At 37.5% G+C, this 18,423-nt stretch overlaps 1 protein-coding gene across 1 annotated transcript in view; it reads right to left on the minus strand.

Moving 5' to 3' along the window:
* The window catches only part of COBLL1 (cordon-bleu WH2 repeat protein-like 1), an 80,249-nt gene that overhangs the window by 53,792 nt on the left and 8,034 nt on the right, over positions 1–18,423 (minus strand). Inside the window, exon 3 of the mRNA XM_006867031.1 lies at positions 1,705–1,906. Within this exon, the coding sequence (XP_006867093.1) occupies positions 1,705–1,906 (202 nt within the window). The remainder of the gene's footprint in view (positions 1–1,704; positions 1,907–18,423) is intronic.

An 18,423-nucleotide genomic window follows, 5' to 3' on the forward strand; every position in this document is an offset into this window, starting at 1 on the left:
TACAGGGTTTCCAAGGCTATAAATCTTTATGGGAGCAGCAAGCCTCATCTTTCTCCTGTGGAACAACTGGTAGTTTCGAACTGCTGACCTTGAGGTCTGCAGCCAAATTCGTAACCACTATGCTACCAGAACTCCTTCTACACTACCAGAGCTCCTTACTTAGTAGCACATTAAGTTTTAATATAGTTTAAAAAAAAAAAAAAAAAACCACAAAAAAACCTGTCAACCTCTTTGCAAAAATTTACAATATAAAGAAAATATAAAAATGAATAGATGTACTCAAGTTGAATCTGAGTACATGGAATGATATTTGAGTCAAAGTCTTGGAATGGAATACTCAGTAATAAGCCTTTTTAAAGGCCTACCTGGTATGTGTCACTGTGGGTTAATGCGCCAGACTGCAAAGCCACTTGAACTGTAAGATCGGCAGTTCAAGCTCACCAACGGCTCCTCCGAAACCCTATATAGGGTCGCTATGGGTCGGAACCAACTCAACAGCATTTAACAATAACAACCCCTGGTGTGGCAATGTAGGATCAACATTGGACTGCAAACCACAAAGTCAACAGTTTAAACCCACCAGCTGCTCCTTGGAAACCGTATGCAGGGTCTCTGAGTTGGAACTGACTCCATGCCACTTAACAATAACAACACCAACAACAAGGGAGATCAGATTACTGCTAAAACTTTGGAGAGTGACACACATTCAAAGCAGTGTATTTGGTTGCCATCTTTGAGAGCAGTGCACTACTGCTGCCAACTCTGCCAGCAAAGAGATTTGATTGTTACACAATATTCATGCTACTCTTGTTTTCTAAGAGAGTGATTAAAATAAATAAATAAAAAACATTTTTGTAAAAAATTTACAATGTGAAGAAAATAGAATAATGAATATATGTAATCAACTTGAATCTACGTATTTGAAACTATATTTGGGTCAAAGCTTTGGAATGGGATACTCAGTAGTAAGCCTTCTTAGGAGCTTAATATGGGAGACTGTATCATTTTTCCATTCCAGTTATTGTTCTAGGCACCCATATTTTAAAATTTCTGGCCCATCCTAGTTTCATTTTGTTAGCCATGACTGAACTGTGAAGAACTGGTTCAAAGTCTGGCTATAATCACAGTTTACCAAGTATGTTGTGTTATGTGCCGTGGAGTCGGTTCCGACTCATAATGACCTTGTACATGGTTTCCGAGGCTATAAATCTTTAAGGGAGCAGAAAGTCTCATCTTTCTCCTCTCTTAAGCGGAACAGCTGGTAGTTTCGAACTGCTGGCCCTGAGGTTAGCAGCCCAATTCAAAATAATAATAATAAAAATAGTAATTTTCATTTAGAAATTCTAAAACCTTTTGTTAAATCCTTTTTTAAAAAAGAATTGTTTAGAATATAGTCATTTATAATTGTCACATCCTGAGACAGTTATATAGATTACTGTAGGGTCATCTAAGGAGTTTTGGTGTGATGCTGTACGATAAGCATTGTACTGTCAACCACAACAGGCAGTTCAAACCCACCAGCCACTCCTTGGATACCCTATACAGGAGCTACATCCTACAGAAGGAGGTCTAATAAACCAGACTGTTCATATAAAATTTAACCAGGAAATTCAATTTTCAATTCATTATAATGAAATGCAGATGATGAATAATCAACTTAATATTTTAGCTGTAAAATATAGAAATCTACAGTGAAATTCTTACCTCTGGTATTATAGGTGTAGGTTTTTTCTTATCCAAAACTTTTGGCTTTAAAATGACCTTTTCTACTTCCAACATTCCTATTGGTGTGTTTGGCTTAAATTTAATAAGATTCTTTTCAGCTGACAGCAGATCAATTGTATAACTTGATGGATTTAAGTGATATTGTGCACAGAGGAATATCAGCAAGTCCATCATAGGTTTACTGTAAAGTAAGAGTAATGACAATCATGAATGTTCATAAAACATAAAGGTAGCTTAAAAATCTAACTATAAGATACTGAAGCATATGAAAGTAAAGTAGCTAAAAACACACTGGGTAGTATTCAAGGAAGCTCAGGATCTAACGTTGGCTCAACAGTTGACTATATTTTTTCCTATCTTCCAAATAGCCTTCATGTTATAAATTTCACGAGAAGGTGTAGAAGTCACTTCCATATTAAAGAGCTGTCAACTCACTAAGAAGGCATTCCTTCACAATATTATCTGAAACACTGGTGGTCTTTAGCTTATGAGTAAGTTACATGAAAATTCTCTTTAATATGAAGTATAGGAAATAACAACAACAAAAAATCCCCACTTGGCTTCAGAAAGTACTATTTGAAGAAACTCAAAATCTCCTGATGAAAGCGGTACACATTTTTTAATTCATTCAAACTGTATTTATTCAACATTTCCTCTATACAGTACAAGTGGTATAACAATCTTGCCCTAGTGGTGCAGTGGTTAATGTATTCCACAACTCATGAAAGTTGGGAGCTCAAACCCACTATCCACTATGTGGCAGTCTGCTTCTGTAAAGATTTCCAGCCTAGTAAACCCTATGGGGTAGTTCTAATCTGTCAAGTAGAGTTGCCATAAATCAAAATCAGCTCAAAAACAGTGGGTTTGATTTTCGGTGTGAGATCTCCTAGACTCAACACTGGATTACATGGATTAGATGAAGGGATTACATGGATTAGATGAAGGGCTGGCAAATTACAACCTGCGGATCACAGTAGACCCAAAATCTTGTTGTTACATGCCATAGTGACTCATAGTGACACTATATACAATACCAAAAAGAATTAGTTGATGTTCAACCACTTGAGGAGTTAGTACACAATCAAGAACTTATTGCACTGAAGGAAGAAGTCTACACGGCACCGAAGGCATTAGCAAAAACCAGCCTCCAGAAATTCACTGAACACAAAATGAAACGTTTCAGCAAACATGCAGCACTGGCAGCACTCAACAGCTTATGCCAAGAAATCTGGAAGACACTTAGCTGGCCAACCAACTGTAAGGAATCCATATTTGTATTCCAAAGAAAGGTAACCTAACAGAATGCAGAATTTATTGAACAATATCATTACTATTGCATCAAAGTAAAATTTGGCTGAGGGTACATAAAAAATGGTTGCAGCGCTACACTGACAGGGAGCTGCCAGAAATTCAAGCTGGATTCAGAAGAGAGTTAGGACAAAGGATATAATTTCTGACAGATGGACCTTGACTGAAAACAGAGATTACCTGTGTTTCTTTGATGATGCAAAGGCATTAGATCACAACAAACTATGGATGTCATCAGGAAGAACAGGAACCCCAGAGCATAGAACTGTGATCACATGGAACCCGTATACAGACCAAGAGTCAGTTTTTTTTCAAACAGAGCAAGGGCATACTGTGTGGTTTAAAAATCCCTTCTCTATACTTTGTATGTTGAACAAACAATCCGAGAAGCTGGATTACATGAAGAAGAGCATGGCATCAGGAACGGAGGGAGACTCATTAACAACTTGCAACATGCAGACGACTGACACAACCTTGCTTGCTGAAAAAGTATAGAAGACTTGAAGCACTTGCTGATAAAAATCAAAGAATAATACAACCTTCAGTATGGATTACAACTTAATGTAAAGAAAACAAAAATACTCACAAGTAGACCAACAAATAACATCATGATAGATGGAGAAAAGATTAAAATGGCCAAGGATTTAATTTTACTTGTATCCACAATCAATGCTCATAGAAGTAGCAATCAAGAAATCAAACAACATATTGTATTAGGCCAATATGCTGCAAAAAGCCTTTTTAAAGTTTGACCTCTTTAAATTGTTAAACAAAGATGTCTTTTAAGTAAGCAACTACAGTATGCCTGGCCCATGCCTTAGTACCCGCCATTGCCTCATATGGGTGTGAAAGATGGACAATGAATTAGGAAGACCAGAGAAGAATTGATGCATTTGAATTATGGTGATGGTATAAAATATTGAAAGTACCATGACTGCTAGAAAAACAAGCAAATCTGTCTTGGCAGAAATAGAGCCAGATGTTCCTTAGAAATCAGCATGGTGAAACACTGTCTCACATATTTTGGACATGCTATCCTTTCAGTCCTTTCCTGTTCTAAAGTTATAATCGCATATAAGTTATTCCTCCTGATAATATTTATATAAATCTTAAACTTTTATTTGAATTCTTGAATTCTTTTTTCTGAGTGTTCCTTTGTTGTTGTTAAGTGCTGTTGAGTTGATTCTGACTCATAGAGATGCTATATAGCGTTTCTGAGGCTTTAAATCTGCTCAGGAGTAGAAAGCCTCATCTTTCTCCTACAGAGTAACTAATAGGCTCAAACCAAGGACTTCGTGGTTTGCAGGCCAGTGTTTAGTGTATGGAGCCACTGTGCTCCCGAGCATTCCTCGAGCAGATGAATACTTAGAGATTTGTCTTTAAACTCAGGAATTCAGTCTTCTATTGATTCAATTCTACGTCTGCCCTTTTAATGTATTTCTTTAGTGTTAGCTTAATATTCTAGCTTTCTAATTGCTGTTTTTGGATGATTTCCAGTTTCTCATTTACTTTGTCAGTTTGTTCTTGAAAGTATTTTTCTGTATTACTCTGGCTTTCTTCTATCTTTCTCTCAATCCACTGTGGGTACCAAAATATCATTCTTTTAAATTCCTTATCCAGTAGTTACATTATTTCTGGTATGATATTTTCTAAATTTTGGTTACTGCTTTGAAGTACTGCCTTGTTTCTTCATGTAAGCTGAACTTGTTTTCTCTGAGACACTGAGTTGTCATTATATTTATATTTAATTGATGATTTGATGTTAGTGTGTTCTCAGGCACTCACCACCTGTCTCCTGGTGGATGGGATAGAGACTGGAAGAGTGACACAATTCTTTGTTCACTATTTGTGGAGTGAATTCATGAGCCTTCAAAAGCAGGGTGGCACTCCTGGCACCTGACCTCAGGCAAAGCACTGACTGACAAGGAGGGATTGCCACTGGCCACTGGACCGACCACACCCCCAGCTACCTGGACGGTGAGGGAAGGAGTAACAAGGGAAACCCCTCCCTCTTTGCCACCAACTTCCAACCCCATTCTGTGCCTACAGACCACTCTATCCAGTCTGCTCCATGCCAGCTAACAGTCCACCTGGTTTTCTTTGCTCTAGCTTCTCCTGTTCAGTTCTTCTTCTAGTCAGCACATAATCCACCTCGCTGTCCTATCCTCTGATGCTAAGGGTTCCAGGACCACCATCTGTATCAGTTTTACTGGGCCTCACATGTCTTTGTTGTAGAAGATCTATCTGCTCAATGTGTCTGCCAACTCTGCCATCTTGCCCCCAAAATCTACCTTAATTTTTATACTAAAGTAACTCTACATGGATCAAATATATAAACGTGAGGATATTACAGTGTGGAGAAAAACAGAAACCAAATCTGTTTCTATTTAGCTATTTTTCTGGAATGGTACTGTTCAACAGAATTTCCTGCAATGATTTAATGTTCCTTATGTGTGCTAATATAATGTTTTGTTGTTAAGTGCTGTCAAGTCAGTTCTGACTCACAGGGACCTTGTATAGGGTTTCCAGGAGCAGCTGATGGGTTTGAACTGCTGTCCTTGTGGTTCTCAATCCAGTGCTGATTCTACACTACCACACCAAGAGTCCGTGCTAATATAATATCCACTTATTACAAGTGATGTGGCTATTGAATACTTGAAATACACTGAGCTAATGGCACGGATCGTAAGGTCAGTTTGAACCAAAATGTCAGCAGTTCAAACTCACCAGCTGCTCCTTGGAAACCCTATATAGACTCAGTGTGAGTTGGAACCAACTCAAGGGCATTTAGCAACAACAACAATGGACTGCTGGACTGAATCTTTAATTTAATTTAAATTCAAGTTAAATAACTGTATGTGATGAGTGACATCAGTAGTTCAAGCACATTGGATCTCAAGTTGCGATCCACTGACCAGCAGCATCAGCAACTCCTGGGAACTTGTTAGAAATACAGATCCTCAAGCCTCTGCAGACCAGCAAATCAGAAAGTCTGGGGCTGAAGCTCAGCAATCTGTTTTTTTTTTTTGTTGTTGTTGTTGTTGTTTTGTTATATATATAGCCCTCCAGCTGATTGTGATGCACACTATAATTTGATAGCCACTTATCTAGAGAGAAGAAAATAAAGTGGTAAATATAGAGGCTACTGATAGTGATAAGTGCTATGATGGAAAAAAAAAAGATAAGGAAATAGGTTAGATAATGTCTTAACTAAAAGATGGCATAAGAATTGGAGACTGGAAGGAGATGGTACTACCTGGGGAAAGAACATTCTAGGCAGCATTAATAAATACAAAGGCCTGAGGCAGGAGCTTACTGGAATGTTTTAGGGAAAAACAAAAAGGCAGGAAATCAGAATGATAATGGAGGTGGAAGGCTGAACAAAATCTCACAAAATTTGTTTGCATTTTTCTTTTAATATCAGCAGTACCTGTGGCTCTACATGGGTTTGTGATGAGTTGGAATCTACCTGATGGCAGTTTCCACCCCCCCTTTTTCTTTAATGTGTTAGTCTGTGTTGACATCACCAACTCTTTATTTATTTTACTTCCTGTTCACCAGCAGTACTACCATTATCCTTAAAGGACATTCGCAATGTTTAATCCCTTAGGCAGTGTGGGATAAGGAATAGGTTCGGCAGTTCAAACCCACTAGCTGCTCCTCAAAAAACCCACACACACCCACTATGAGTTGACAAGGATTGGAGGGCACTTAAAAACAACCACAACCCCTTAATTAGAAGACCAGAAGCAAAACATCTGAATTCCTGGAGGTCTCTCTGCTGAAAGAAGTTTCACAATTCATACTCCCTTACTTGCAGTTCAAGTTTCACAATTCATACTCCCTTACAGCAGTTCAAGTATCTGCTGATAAGGGGTTCAGTTCCCCTGTGTGACTATTCTACTGGGATTGATTGTGGTCAGAGAGGGGAAATTAATGTTTGATTCCAAACAAAACTGTAAATAGACAACCTTACAATTCTGAGTAGTTCTTTTACTATGATGATGTTATTTTAGAAAACTGAAAAATGCAAATGTAACAAAAAATTAGATGAGGAAAGAATGCTAAATTTCAGATATTTAGAGATTCTGTCTTTAAAGAATACAATTGCATTCTTATCTTATACACTATATATTATTATAATGAATAATGACTAAAAGGAAAATTTTAATTTATCTCCTTTGTGAGCTTTTCTGAATTATCTCAAGGAGATTCAGTCATTCCTTGCTTATGTCTCTAAGTTGTTGTTGTTAAGTGCCGTCGAGTCTGTTCTGACCCACAGCGATCCTGTACAGGGTTTCTAAGGAGCAGCTGGTGAGCTTGAACCGCTGACCTTGCAGTTTAAATGGCTTTGCAGTCTGGCATATTAACCCACAGCACCACACCTGGACTCTGGTATAACCCTCTGATGGAGCTCTCATCACTTAACAACTCTCTTCAACCAGGGTGGATGGAGCATGTTAGAGTGAATGAGAGATCCAATCTCAGTGGCTCTGCAAACGCCCTAGTTCACCGCTGACTTTGAAGGATTTGAGACATACAAAGATGGATCTGGGCTTAAGTTTGGATGGTAGTGGTAGTTAATGTGCTATCGAGTTGGTTCCGACTCATAATGACCCTGTATAGAATTTTCGAAGCTGTAAGTCTCTATGGGAGTAGAAAGCTACCTCTTTCTCCCATGGAGCAGCTGGTAGATTTGAACTGCTGACCTTTCAGTTAACAGCCTAACTCATAACCCACTATGCGACCAGTGCTCCTTTAAGTGTAGATACAATGGAATCAATTATGAATGGCAAGGAGAAACACTTCAGAGTTTGAAGAAGAAAGGGGTAAGAAACACAAGAGACAATAAGTGGAGTAAGTTAAAAGGGGCAGTATTGTAAAGAGGGCAAGTTGCTGAAATGACCAAACAGGAAGACTGAAATGCAAACTGGAATAATTTTTCATATGATATGCTGACTCACATCTCCCTGGTAATTCACAACCCTCTACTAAAGTCCTGGTACCTTTGTAAGGACTTCAATCAAGGTAATAAAGGAAATTTCACAATAAGACTTCAGAGGTGGTAAGATATAAAGTATAAAAACTCCTGGGAATTTGTAAAAATGTAACAAAAGGAATTTAACTTTCGACAGGGAGTCGTCAAGGTTCAGGACAATTTATCTTGATTTTAAGAGCCAGAGTAACCTTGCCTTACTAAGTTATCCGTAACAAAAAATACTACCAGGGGATAACTGAAAAAAGAAAAATTTATTTTCTCACAGTTTTAGAGGCTAAATGTCCAAATCGTTCTGCCTAGTCTGGTCCTTTTGTAAATCATCACATAGAAGTGATTAGGATTATAACCCTATAGTGTTATGTTGTAACATAACAAAACAAAACCACTGTTTTCAAACAGGGCCATATTTACAGGTACAGCAGTTAGGTCTTCAACAGATATTTCGTAGAGACCCAATTCCATTTGTAAGAAGCCTCAAGATACTGAGTTCCATTTATACCTAATGAGAACTTCTTTCCTACAGGACCACATTTTATTTACTTTTTAGTCCCAGGGCCTTAAGTAGTGTCTGGCACATGGTGAGGTCAAAGTTGTCAAATGAGGGCTATATACGAATCAGTAATTATTTATCTCTAGGCAACTCTGCTTCAACATTAATGAACTCAAACACATAGAACTCAGCAGCATATAATGGAGAACTCTGCACTACCTGAAACATGAGAGGGCACAGATGTTAAAGGGAGATTCATTTACTTTAGAGAGACTAAGGGGGGGGAAAGCCATCTGGGTGTTAAAGCTTGGTTTTGTTTTGTTTTTTAAATTGATAAAGTTGACTAGTAGCCATGTTTTGTCTCAAGCCTTACCCAGAAGTGATATATAAGAAGCTGTAGATATCTGTAGGGCTAATGGCACAATAGGTTAAGCATTGGGCTGCTAAGCAAAAGATTCAAATCCACTGGCTGTTCTGCAGGAGAAAAATGAGGCATTCTCTTCCCACAAAGATTTATAGCCTTGGAAGTCCTATGGGACAGCTCTACTCTATTTTACAGGGTCACTATGAGTCAGGGCAGACTTGATGTCAGTGGGTTAAGCTCATTTTCAAAACCAGTGTCAGACCAGTTTGAATGCTTAACATATTTAATTGAAGCCTCAGTGTACAGCATTTAAAGCACGGAAGAGACAGTCCTGACCTTGAAGATTTTGAGGATGTGATTCCTGACTGTCTAGCTCTTTTATAATGAAGCCCACACACTAAAAAGTACAACATTAACTATCAAACAAGTCCTGTAAGCAATTAATCACCAGTTGTACCAACAGAGCGTGAGATCATCTCTTGAACAGGGTTGGTAAAGAATCATCCACCTGGATGTAAATTGCTTCTGTCAAAGACAACTATTTTGGTTGTGGGAAGATTATTCTGAGCTGATGTACCTCATAGCAGTTGGCTACAGGTTGAACACTGGGATTTCCAAAGGAAGACTGCTTGTCTTTCTGTCTGCTACAGAGGTACACACACACACACACACAAGCACATGTGAGCATTCAAACACACAGAGAGTGCCCATGAAACCCAAGGCAAATCAAAAAGGACTGGCTTAATTTAATCACCCCTTCTCATTCAAATGAGAATTAGTCTCTTCCTCTCCTACTACCATATCACTTTGCATTTTGTAAAATATTACTTAGAATCTGCTTTGCATGACTATTACTTACAGATTTTTTTTCTCTCGTAAGTGAGTGATTTCCTGGACAACCAGGATTTTAAAACATTTTTTCTTTGAAATAAAGACAGTCCTATGAGCTTTCTTTCCACATCCTTTATGAAGCAATGTTTTCACGTCTAGTATCTTATTTGAGCCTATAACCCCCCCAAAGAGCTATCCTACTTTATAAATGAAGACCCTGATGTTAGAGATTAGTCACATAGAAGTAGTCGTGATTAGAATCTCCTCTTAATTCAGTATCTCTTCAGTTACATGTTTGCCTGAGGGTGCCAGGCTAAATGTCAAAATTCAGGTTGGGACATAGGGTTTGAAATTAGGATACAGAATCTTCTGCTTTTACTTCATACTTGGTGGCATCACTAAATCATCCTAAGTCCTCTGGTGATCTCTATTTTCATGCCTCATTTTATGGGTGATATGGTAAGGTGGAGGGTAAGAGAAAAAGAGGAAGACCCCCAGCAAGATGGATTGTCAAAGTGGCAGCATCAATGGGCTCAAGCGTGGCAACAATTGTGAGGTTGGCCCAGGACCAGGCAGTGTTTCATTCTGTTGTGCATAGGTTTGCTATGAGTCAGTACCAATTTGATGGCACCTATAACAACAACAACATTATCCAAATCTATTACCTGGTACCGTAGGATAAGCACTAGACTGCTTCCACAAACTTTTTGAAGCCCCTTCATACATGCATTTACAATACAGTTGTCATAAATTGAAACTTTTCAATAAATGTAGTACAAAGTGAGCTTTTGAAATTCGTCTGAGAGTCATACTGCTGTATTATTGTTTTGGTTTCAGCAAAAATGAATCACAGCATTTTTTGCCTATCATAGTCTACGTTTTCCAATAGGTGGCACTGTCCTCCATGTAAAATGCTCCTGAGTTCATTCTCTGACCCAGCTTGGGCCAGTTAAAACTGAAGGCTTCCTCTCAAATTCCTACAAATTGCTGCTACCAGAAAAGGGAAATCAGGTGACACATCATGTGCAATATGTCTCTGGGACATTTATAGGTAAGGCCCAGAGAGGGTAAGGTTACTTGTTTAAGATCACACAGCTAGTGGTGGATACAACTAGAAGGCCTGAAATGTGTAACTTCTAGTTCTATATTTTCTTTATTTGTATTTTCACTCACGGCATTCTCAAACCTGCTCTGATAAAATCCAATCCCTCTTTATTCTTGTTATTGTTGGTAAGTAAGTGCTGTTGAGTCAGTTTCAAGGCATAGCGCCCCGGTAGAGATTTTCCTAGGAGCTTGAACTGCTGACCTTGTGGTTCAAACTGACCTTGAGGTAAAGTGCTTATTCTATGGTGCCACACCAGGACTCCAATCCCTATTTATAAGAGGTATAAAAGCAATGTTCTCCTCTGTCGTAAGTGTTGTTAATTCTATTTCTCCTCTTTAGAAAAGAAAGTGCATTGGTATAACCATAGTATGCTATAGACTAGTAGAGAATTGATGTCAAACTTGAAGCAAATTGCCCAAATTGAAGAAAAAGAGAATTAACACAAGCTGTGTGAATAAAACCCGAGTATAAGGCAAAGACTCAGAGTGATACACAAATGCATCTACATATTTTACTTATTCTCTGCAGTCTCTGTAATAGTTAAGTCTATAGTTCATTTTCATACAATTTAAGTTTTCCTAAGTATGGCATGGTCTGATACTTTATGAGGAGAACAGCCACTAAGCACCCTGTCTTTTCCCTACAAGACTTGTTTGATAGCTAATGTCCTACTTTTGTAGTGTTATGACTCCTAGTAAGCTAGACAGTTAGGAATCCAATCCTCAAAACTGTCAAGGTCAGGACCCTCTCTTACATTAATCCTTAATGTTCATTTTTAAAAATGTAAGACAAATGGTGTTTTCTGTTTGGAAAAAGACAGCTTATTCTACTAGCATTTTACATAGATATACACATTGAGTGAGACATATATACTTATACTACAGAATATTGTATATTATATATAAATAAAATATTTAATTCTTTCTTTCCTGTCATCATCCATGACATCAGGATACAAAGAAAGAAATGTCTAAGTCTTCAGGTGGAGGTTGACAAAGGTAAGATAGGAGACAAAGGGTGACTTTCTGTCATTAAAGAGGCAGCATCACTGAAACTTGTTCAGAAAGATTTGTTATGCCAACAAAAGGCTACCAGCCCAATTCAGGACAACAGGTTTTTAGTTTCCCCTGAGTATAAAGTCTATTACTACCTCCAACCTTATTGTGTTCCCTAATCTGAATAAGCTGTTTGATGATAATCAATGCACAAACAAATGCATTCTTCTAAAAGTAATGCTATGTGCTCACATTCTGGCAAAAGGAACATTATGAGCATACCTTTGATTGAGTTGTTTAAAAAGACAGAAGGAAGACTCTCTAGTAAACCCTCCCCAATAATACAATTAAAAAAATACATATGCGTATAAGTCTTATTTCTCACAAGATAATAGAAGCACTCTAAGAAGTTTTCTAAATATTTATGGCTGGCTAGTATTAACATTATTCTTCACCAAGTTGTTGTTGTTGTTAAGTGCCGTCGAGTCGGTTCCGACCCATAGCGACCCTGTACAGGGTTTCCGAGGGTGTAAATCCTTACGGGAGTAGAAAGCCTCATCTTTCTCCCGCAGAGCGGCTGGTAGTTTCGAACCGCTGACCTTAAGGTTCGCAGTAAATACATATAAATTGTACGTCAAAATAAACATAATAAAAAAGGAGTATCATGATAAATTAAGAGAAGATGGACTAAAAGACTGTTATGGACAATTCAAAGTGATACATGGACTTCTGCTGTATTTAACTTTTATGTACTTAATATTTTAAAAAATTACCCTTTTCTAGACATCCACCAAATCCCTACAACATTCTGTTCAAGTTTTGTGGGGGTTTTTTCTATTCTTTTGATGATTACTTGGCCATGAAGAAACTTAAGTTACTTTTGTTACTACAAGTCCTCATGTTTAGGTACCTAACATTTTTCAAAGTTTATTCTATTTAGAAATCCTTTTTTGTTATTTTAAACATTTTTAAAACAATGGACCAGCAGTAGCGTCAACATTTTTAAGATAGCCCTATAATCATATTCCTAAAATATCTATATTAACATCCCTAAGATAAGATATGCATAATCACAATGATAAAACTTCTAGAATTACACAATCACTTTTAGTCATTGTTGCTGTGGTTGTTAAGTGCCGTTGAGTCAGTTCTGACTCATAGTGACCCTGCATAGGGTTTCCAAGGAATGGCTGGTGGGTTTGAACTGCTGATCTGGCAATTAGCAGTCCAGTGCTTATCCTACAGCAGCACCACACTAGGACTCAGTTTTTGTCATAAACACTACTAGCTACTCCAACTCCTCACATACAACATGGTTAGGTTCCAAAGACGAAGCTGTTACACAAAAATTTCCTTTATGTGAAAATGAGAGAATAAATTCATTGTTATATAACTGCCAAATTACTTCAAAACTTAAATGTCAAATTATATCATTACATAATTGTCAAACCATGAGATCCATGGTCCAGTCAAGTCGACACATCATCTTAACCGTCACAGTCACTGTTCCTTTTGTCTAGAACCTCAACATTTGTTACTTCCAGACATAATCATTAATATGCAATACAGCTGGATAGTTGGATTACATTGAACTTGTCACATAGTTGATAAGTAAAGAATGCTGTTGTTAACTGCTGTCAAGTTGGTTCTGACCATAGTAACCCTGCATAGGATATCTAAGGAGAGGCTGGTGAGTTAGAACCACTGACCTTGTGGTTCAAACCAACCTTGCAGTCAAGTGCTTATCCTACAGCATCACCCCAGGACTACTAAGTAAGGATTGTTAAGTGCCATTGAGTCGATTCTGACACATAGTGACCCAGTATAGGGTTTCCAAGGAGCAGCTGGTGAGCTTGAGCCACCAACCTTGCAGTTCAAATGGCTTTGCAGTTTGGCACATTAACCCACTGCACCACACCACAACTCCCAAGTAAGGATTGTTTTGTTGCTGTTGTTATGTGCCGTGGAGTCAGTTACGACTCATAGTGACCCTGTACAGGGTTTCCGAGCCTGTAACTCTTTACAGGAGCAGAACGCCTCATCTTTCTCCCACGGAACAGCTGGTAGTTTCAAACTTCTGACCCTGAGGTTCGCAGCCCAATTCATAACCACTACACTACCAGAGCTCCTTAAGTAAGGATTAGGTATATTTATATCAAGCAATTCTACTCTCAGAAAAATTATTCCATGGGAGAAAGATGAGGCTTTCTGCTCCCGTAAAGATTTACAGCCTCGGAAACCCTGTGCAGGGTCACTGTGAGTTGGAACCGACTCCACGGTACTTAACAACAACAACCAAAAAAAAAAGCAATAAAATTGGTCTGGAGCACTCTCATTCTGGAAATTCTTGCTCCCTATTTTGGAAGAAGTATCTTAGTTCAAAAGATACATGGAAGCTGCCTACAACTCATTCCAAATCCTCTTCAAAGTATATGATTTAAGGTGCTATCTCTGTAGAATTATAAAGGTTTTAGATAATATACATTTTAGTTATTATTAAATATCTACTGTACTGTAAAAACTATGGATAACAAACTGTGGATAACATTGTGAAGAATAGGAATTCCAAAATACATAATTCATAAGGAACCTGGACATAGACCAAGAGGCAGTCATTAGAACAGAAAAAGGGGATACTGAATGGTTTAAAATCAGGAAAGGGGTGAACCAGAGTAGTATTCTTTCACTATACTATTTAATCTATACGCTGTTGTGCAGATAATCCAAAAAGGTGGATTATATGAAGAAATGGCATAAGGACTGGAGGAAGACTCATTAACAACCTGCAGTATGCAGATGACACAACTTTGCTTGCTGTTTAAGTGAAGAGGATTTGAAATACTTACTGATGAAGACCAAAGACCACAGCCTTCAGTATGGATTGCACCTCAGGGCAAAGAAAATGAAAATCCTCAGAACTGGACCAATAATAATATCAAGAAAAATGAAGAATAGTTTGAAGTTATCAAAGATTTCATTTTGCTTGGATCCACAATCAATACTAATGGAAGTAGCAGTCAAGAAATCAAATGACATATTGCACCAGGAAAATCTGCTGCATAGGACCTCTTTAAAGTGTTCAAGAGCAAAGACGTCACTTTGAAGACTATGCTACATCTGACCCAAGCCATGGTGTTTTCAATCAACTCATATGCACGTGAAAGTTGTACAATGAATAAGGAAAACCATAGAAGAATCGATGCATTTGAGTTATGGCATTAGTGAAGAATATTGAAAGTACAACACACTTCCAGAAGAATGACCAAATCTGTTTTGGAAACACAGCCAGAATCCTCCTTAGAAGACAGAATGGTGAGATTTAGTCTCTCATAGTTTGAACATGTTAGAAGGGAACAGTTCCTGGAAAAGGACATGATTTTTGGTAAAGTAGAAAGTCAATGAAAAAGAGGAAGAGCCCCAATGAAATTGATTAATACAATGGTACCAACAATGGACTCAAACATAATGATTGTAAGGAAAGTACAAGACCGACAGTGATTCGTTCTGTTGTGCATAGGTTGATATGAGTTGAAACTGACTTGACGGCACTTCACAGTAACAACATATTGCAAGAAACTATACTAATAATGATTATAAAGAACAGTAAATATGCTTTCATAGATTTTGTGGTTTATTCAAAAGTATAAAACCTACATATAAAGCACAGCATGGGACAATGTACAATAACCATTAAGTAGTAAAAAGTACTGTAAGAGTTTGAAAGAGAGAAAATAATTGATTCTGGGGTAATCAAAGAGGTTTTATATAAAGTATCATTTGAGATATGTAAAATAATGGAAAAAATGTGGGTAGTATGGGGGCATTTATGGCGGACAAACTTCTGTAAAAGAGGGGAGGTGAAAAAAGTAGACTATCTGTTGAAGAACAAAGAGTCATGTGCCAAAGCTTAAGGTATACCAAGGGGAGTAGCAAGGAAAATCCTATTTAAATTTAAGAGGAGATGAGAATAAGGCATCTCAATCTCCAGGCTTACTTTGGCGTTGAATTGCTGTCTGTGCAGTGTTTTACCAAAGGCAGTGCCACCAACAGAGAGGCATTGTAATCAGATTAATTTGAGGGTGGATGGTAGCATAGAGAGTATGCAGAGATAGGGAAAGCAGTTACCAATAGAAAATGAAGAAAATCAACATGTGCAGGTACTGATAGTATTTCACTTAATCCTAGCAATATATGGCATTATATTTAATCCTAACAACAATTCAGTTGTGATATATTTTTATAGATAAGGAGGCAGGCAATTCAACAACACCTGTCAGTCCAAGTACAAAAAAGTGACTGATGGAAAAATCACTCAGATTTAGGGACTAAAGAGGCAGACATGCTGCAAGGTTAAAAAGGCAAGAAAAACAAAGGTCTTTGTAAGAAGAAAGTTAACAGAAAGGACTGGTGCGGAGCAGAATCTAAGTTAGATGTGAAAAGAAGCAACCTAAAGAGCAGCCATGTTGTTGTTGTTGTTAAGTGCCATCAGTTCTGACCCATAGTGACCCTGTACAGGGTTTCCGAGGGTGTAAATCCTTATGGGAGTAGAATGCCTCATCTTTCTCCCGCGAAGCGGCTGGTAGTTTTGAACCGCTGACCTTAAGGTTCGCAGCCCGATTCGTAACCACTACGCTACCAGAGCTCCTATAATTAGAATTAATAGTGAGGGTGATGGAGAAACTCAATTGAGAGAAAGTGTGGCGATAAACTAGACTTTAATAGGTAACGTATGAAAGGACAGCCATTGTACGATCCTACTTAAAAATATGCAAATATACAGGGACCACAATTTATTAGTGGTTACCAAGGGTGTGAGGTTACCAAGGGTGTAAATAGTTAATGTGCTTGGCTGCTAACTGAAGTTTGGATGCTTGAGTCCAAGTGGAGGCAGAAAGAAAGGCCGAGCAGTAGATCTATTTCCAAAAATTAGCCAATGAGAACTCTCTCTGTTGTTGTTCAGTTTAGGGTTTAACAGGCTGTAAATTTTTGCGTGTTCAGAAAGTCTCATCTTTCTTCTGCTTGTGGTTTGCAGTACTGTGCTTATCCTACAGTGTCACCACGCTCCCCTCTGGGGCATGGCAATTGTTCTGACATACAGGGGGTTGCCATAAGTAAGAACTGACTACAAGGCAACTGATTAAATTAGGTTAGGTTTACCAGGGGTGAAAGGGAGGATAGGGGAAGAAAAGAGGGATCTTTGTAGGGGTCATGGAGTTTCTGCTAATGATAGAATAATTGAGAAACTGATAGTGATATGATACAGTACCCTACATCTTTAAATTTTAGACATTAAAAATGTTAAATTCACTAATGTTTTATTATATATCTGAAACAATCTGAAAACAGTAAAGCAATGTGAAAATTGCAATTAAATAAATAAAAATTAAAAAGTGAAGTTTATAAGGTTAAAAAAAATCAAGTAAAAACATTGTATAAAGTGGAACCCTAAGATTTTGGTACTGGGACAATTTTAAAGTGGCGTGATCCCACCATGTTGGTAGACAGAAGTTGGATGCTCATGTATGTGACCAGAGTTAACAAAACCTCGACTTTGAAATTGTCCGTACTATGGTGATTTAAAAACTACATTAATGGTATTATTTCAAGAATTGAAGATGATAGCCACTGTGTCTAACTTATAAGATACCTTTCTTACCTAAAAGACTGATTACCTCTATATTAGGAAAGAGCCCACCAAGGAGGGTCACATGTCTCTCAACCTCATAAGTAGGGTTCAGTGGGTGCTCTCTAGCATTACTTTCAATAGAAAAGGAATGACAAAATCCAACTTACTGAAATTTAATGAGAATTCAATACATAATATTATGTATTATTTGTTAAAGCTAAGCATTTCTGTTTTCAATAATTTTGATTATAAATCTTTAGATTCAAGTTTACCTAAAATGAGTTTCTTCCAGACAAAATCAGATGTTTTTAATGTTTTTAAAACACTTTACTTATTTTGTTACATATGTAAACACACACACTACACTGAGGTCAAAAGAGCATAAGTTTCTAAAGCAGGGCTTCTGATAGTCAAAGTAAGGTAATAAGGTAAGGGCAAATACAATTCAAGTAACTTTCCATCTCAGAATGAAATGATAACGTACACTTGGCTTTACCTCATTTTTCCAATTTTTATGAAGGTATTAAAAATATCAGTGTCCTACATCACATCTTCACTTCTTGTTAGGTTAAAGTTTAATTTTACATTTCTATTTAAGGTATCTGTATTTTTGTTAAATCATTCAATGAGGTAAAAAAAAAAATCCTGCTTCTCTTATGTGCAGACTTATCTTGTTTATTAATAAAAGAGTATTACTTTTTAAGAGGAGTTAGTAGTTTCTTCAAAATTCAAGGAAGTAGCTTAAAATGAAAAAATAACTGGGATAGGGATAAAAAGGGTTTTCTTGCTGGTTACTGTTTGCTCTGATTTACAAAATCAATATGACTGATGACCTTACCTCTGGGAAAAGCATTTGTAAAAATGTATTAAATGAATTTAAACAATAAATGATTCTAAATTTTTAGAGTCACTTAATTGGGACTGCGGATTTCATAGGATGGATATTAAAATATTGGTAGGAAAACATTAGCATTCTAAAA

The sequence above is a fragment of the Chrysochloris asiatica genome, unplaced genomic scaffold (genome assembly GCF_000296735.1).
Source record: "Chrysochloris asiatica unplaced genomic scaffold, ChrAsi1.0 scaffold00099, whole genome shotgun sequence".
Classification (NCBI taxonomy): Eukaryota; Metazoa; Chordata; class Mammalia; order Afrosoricida; family Chrysochloridae; genus Chrysochloris; species Chrysochloris asiatica.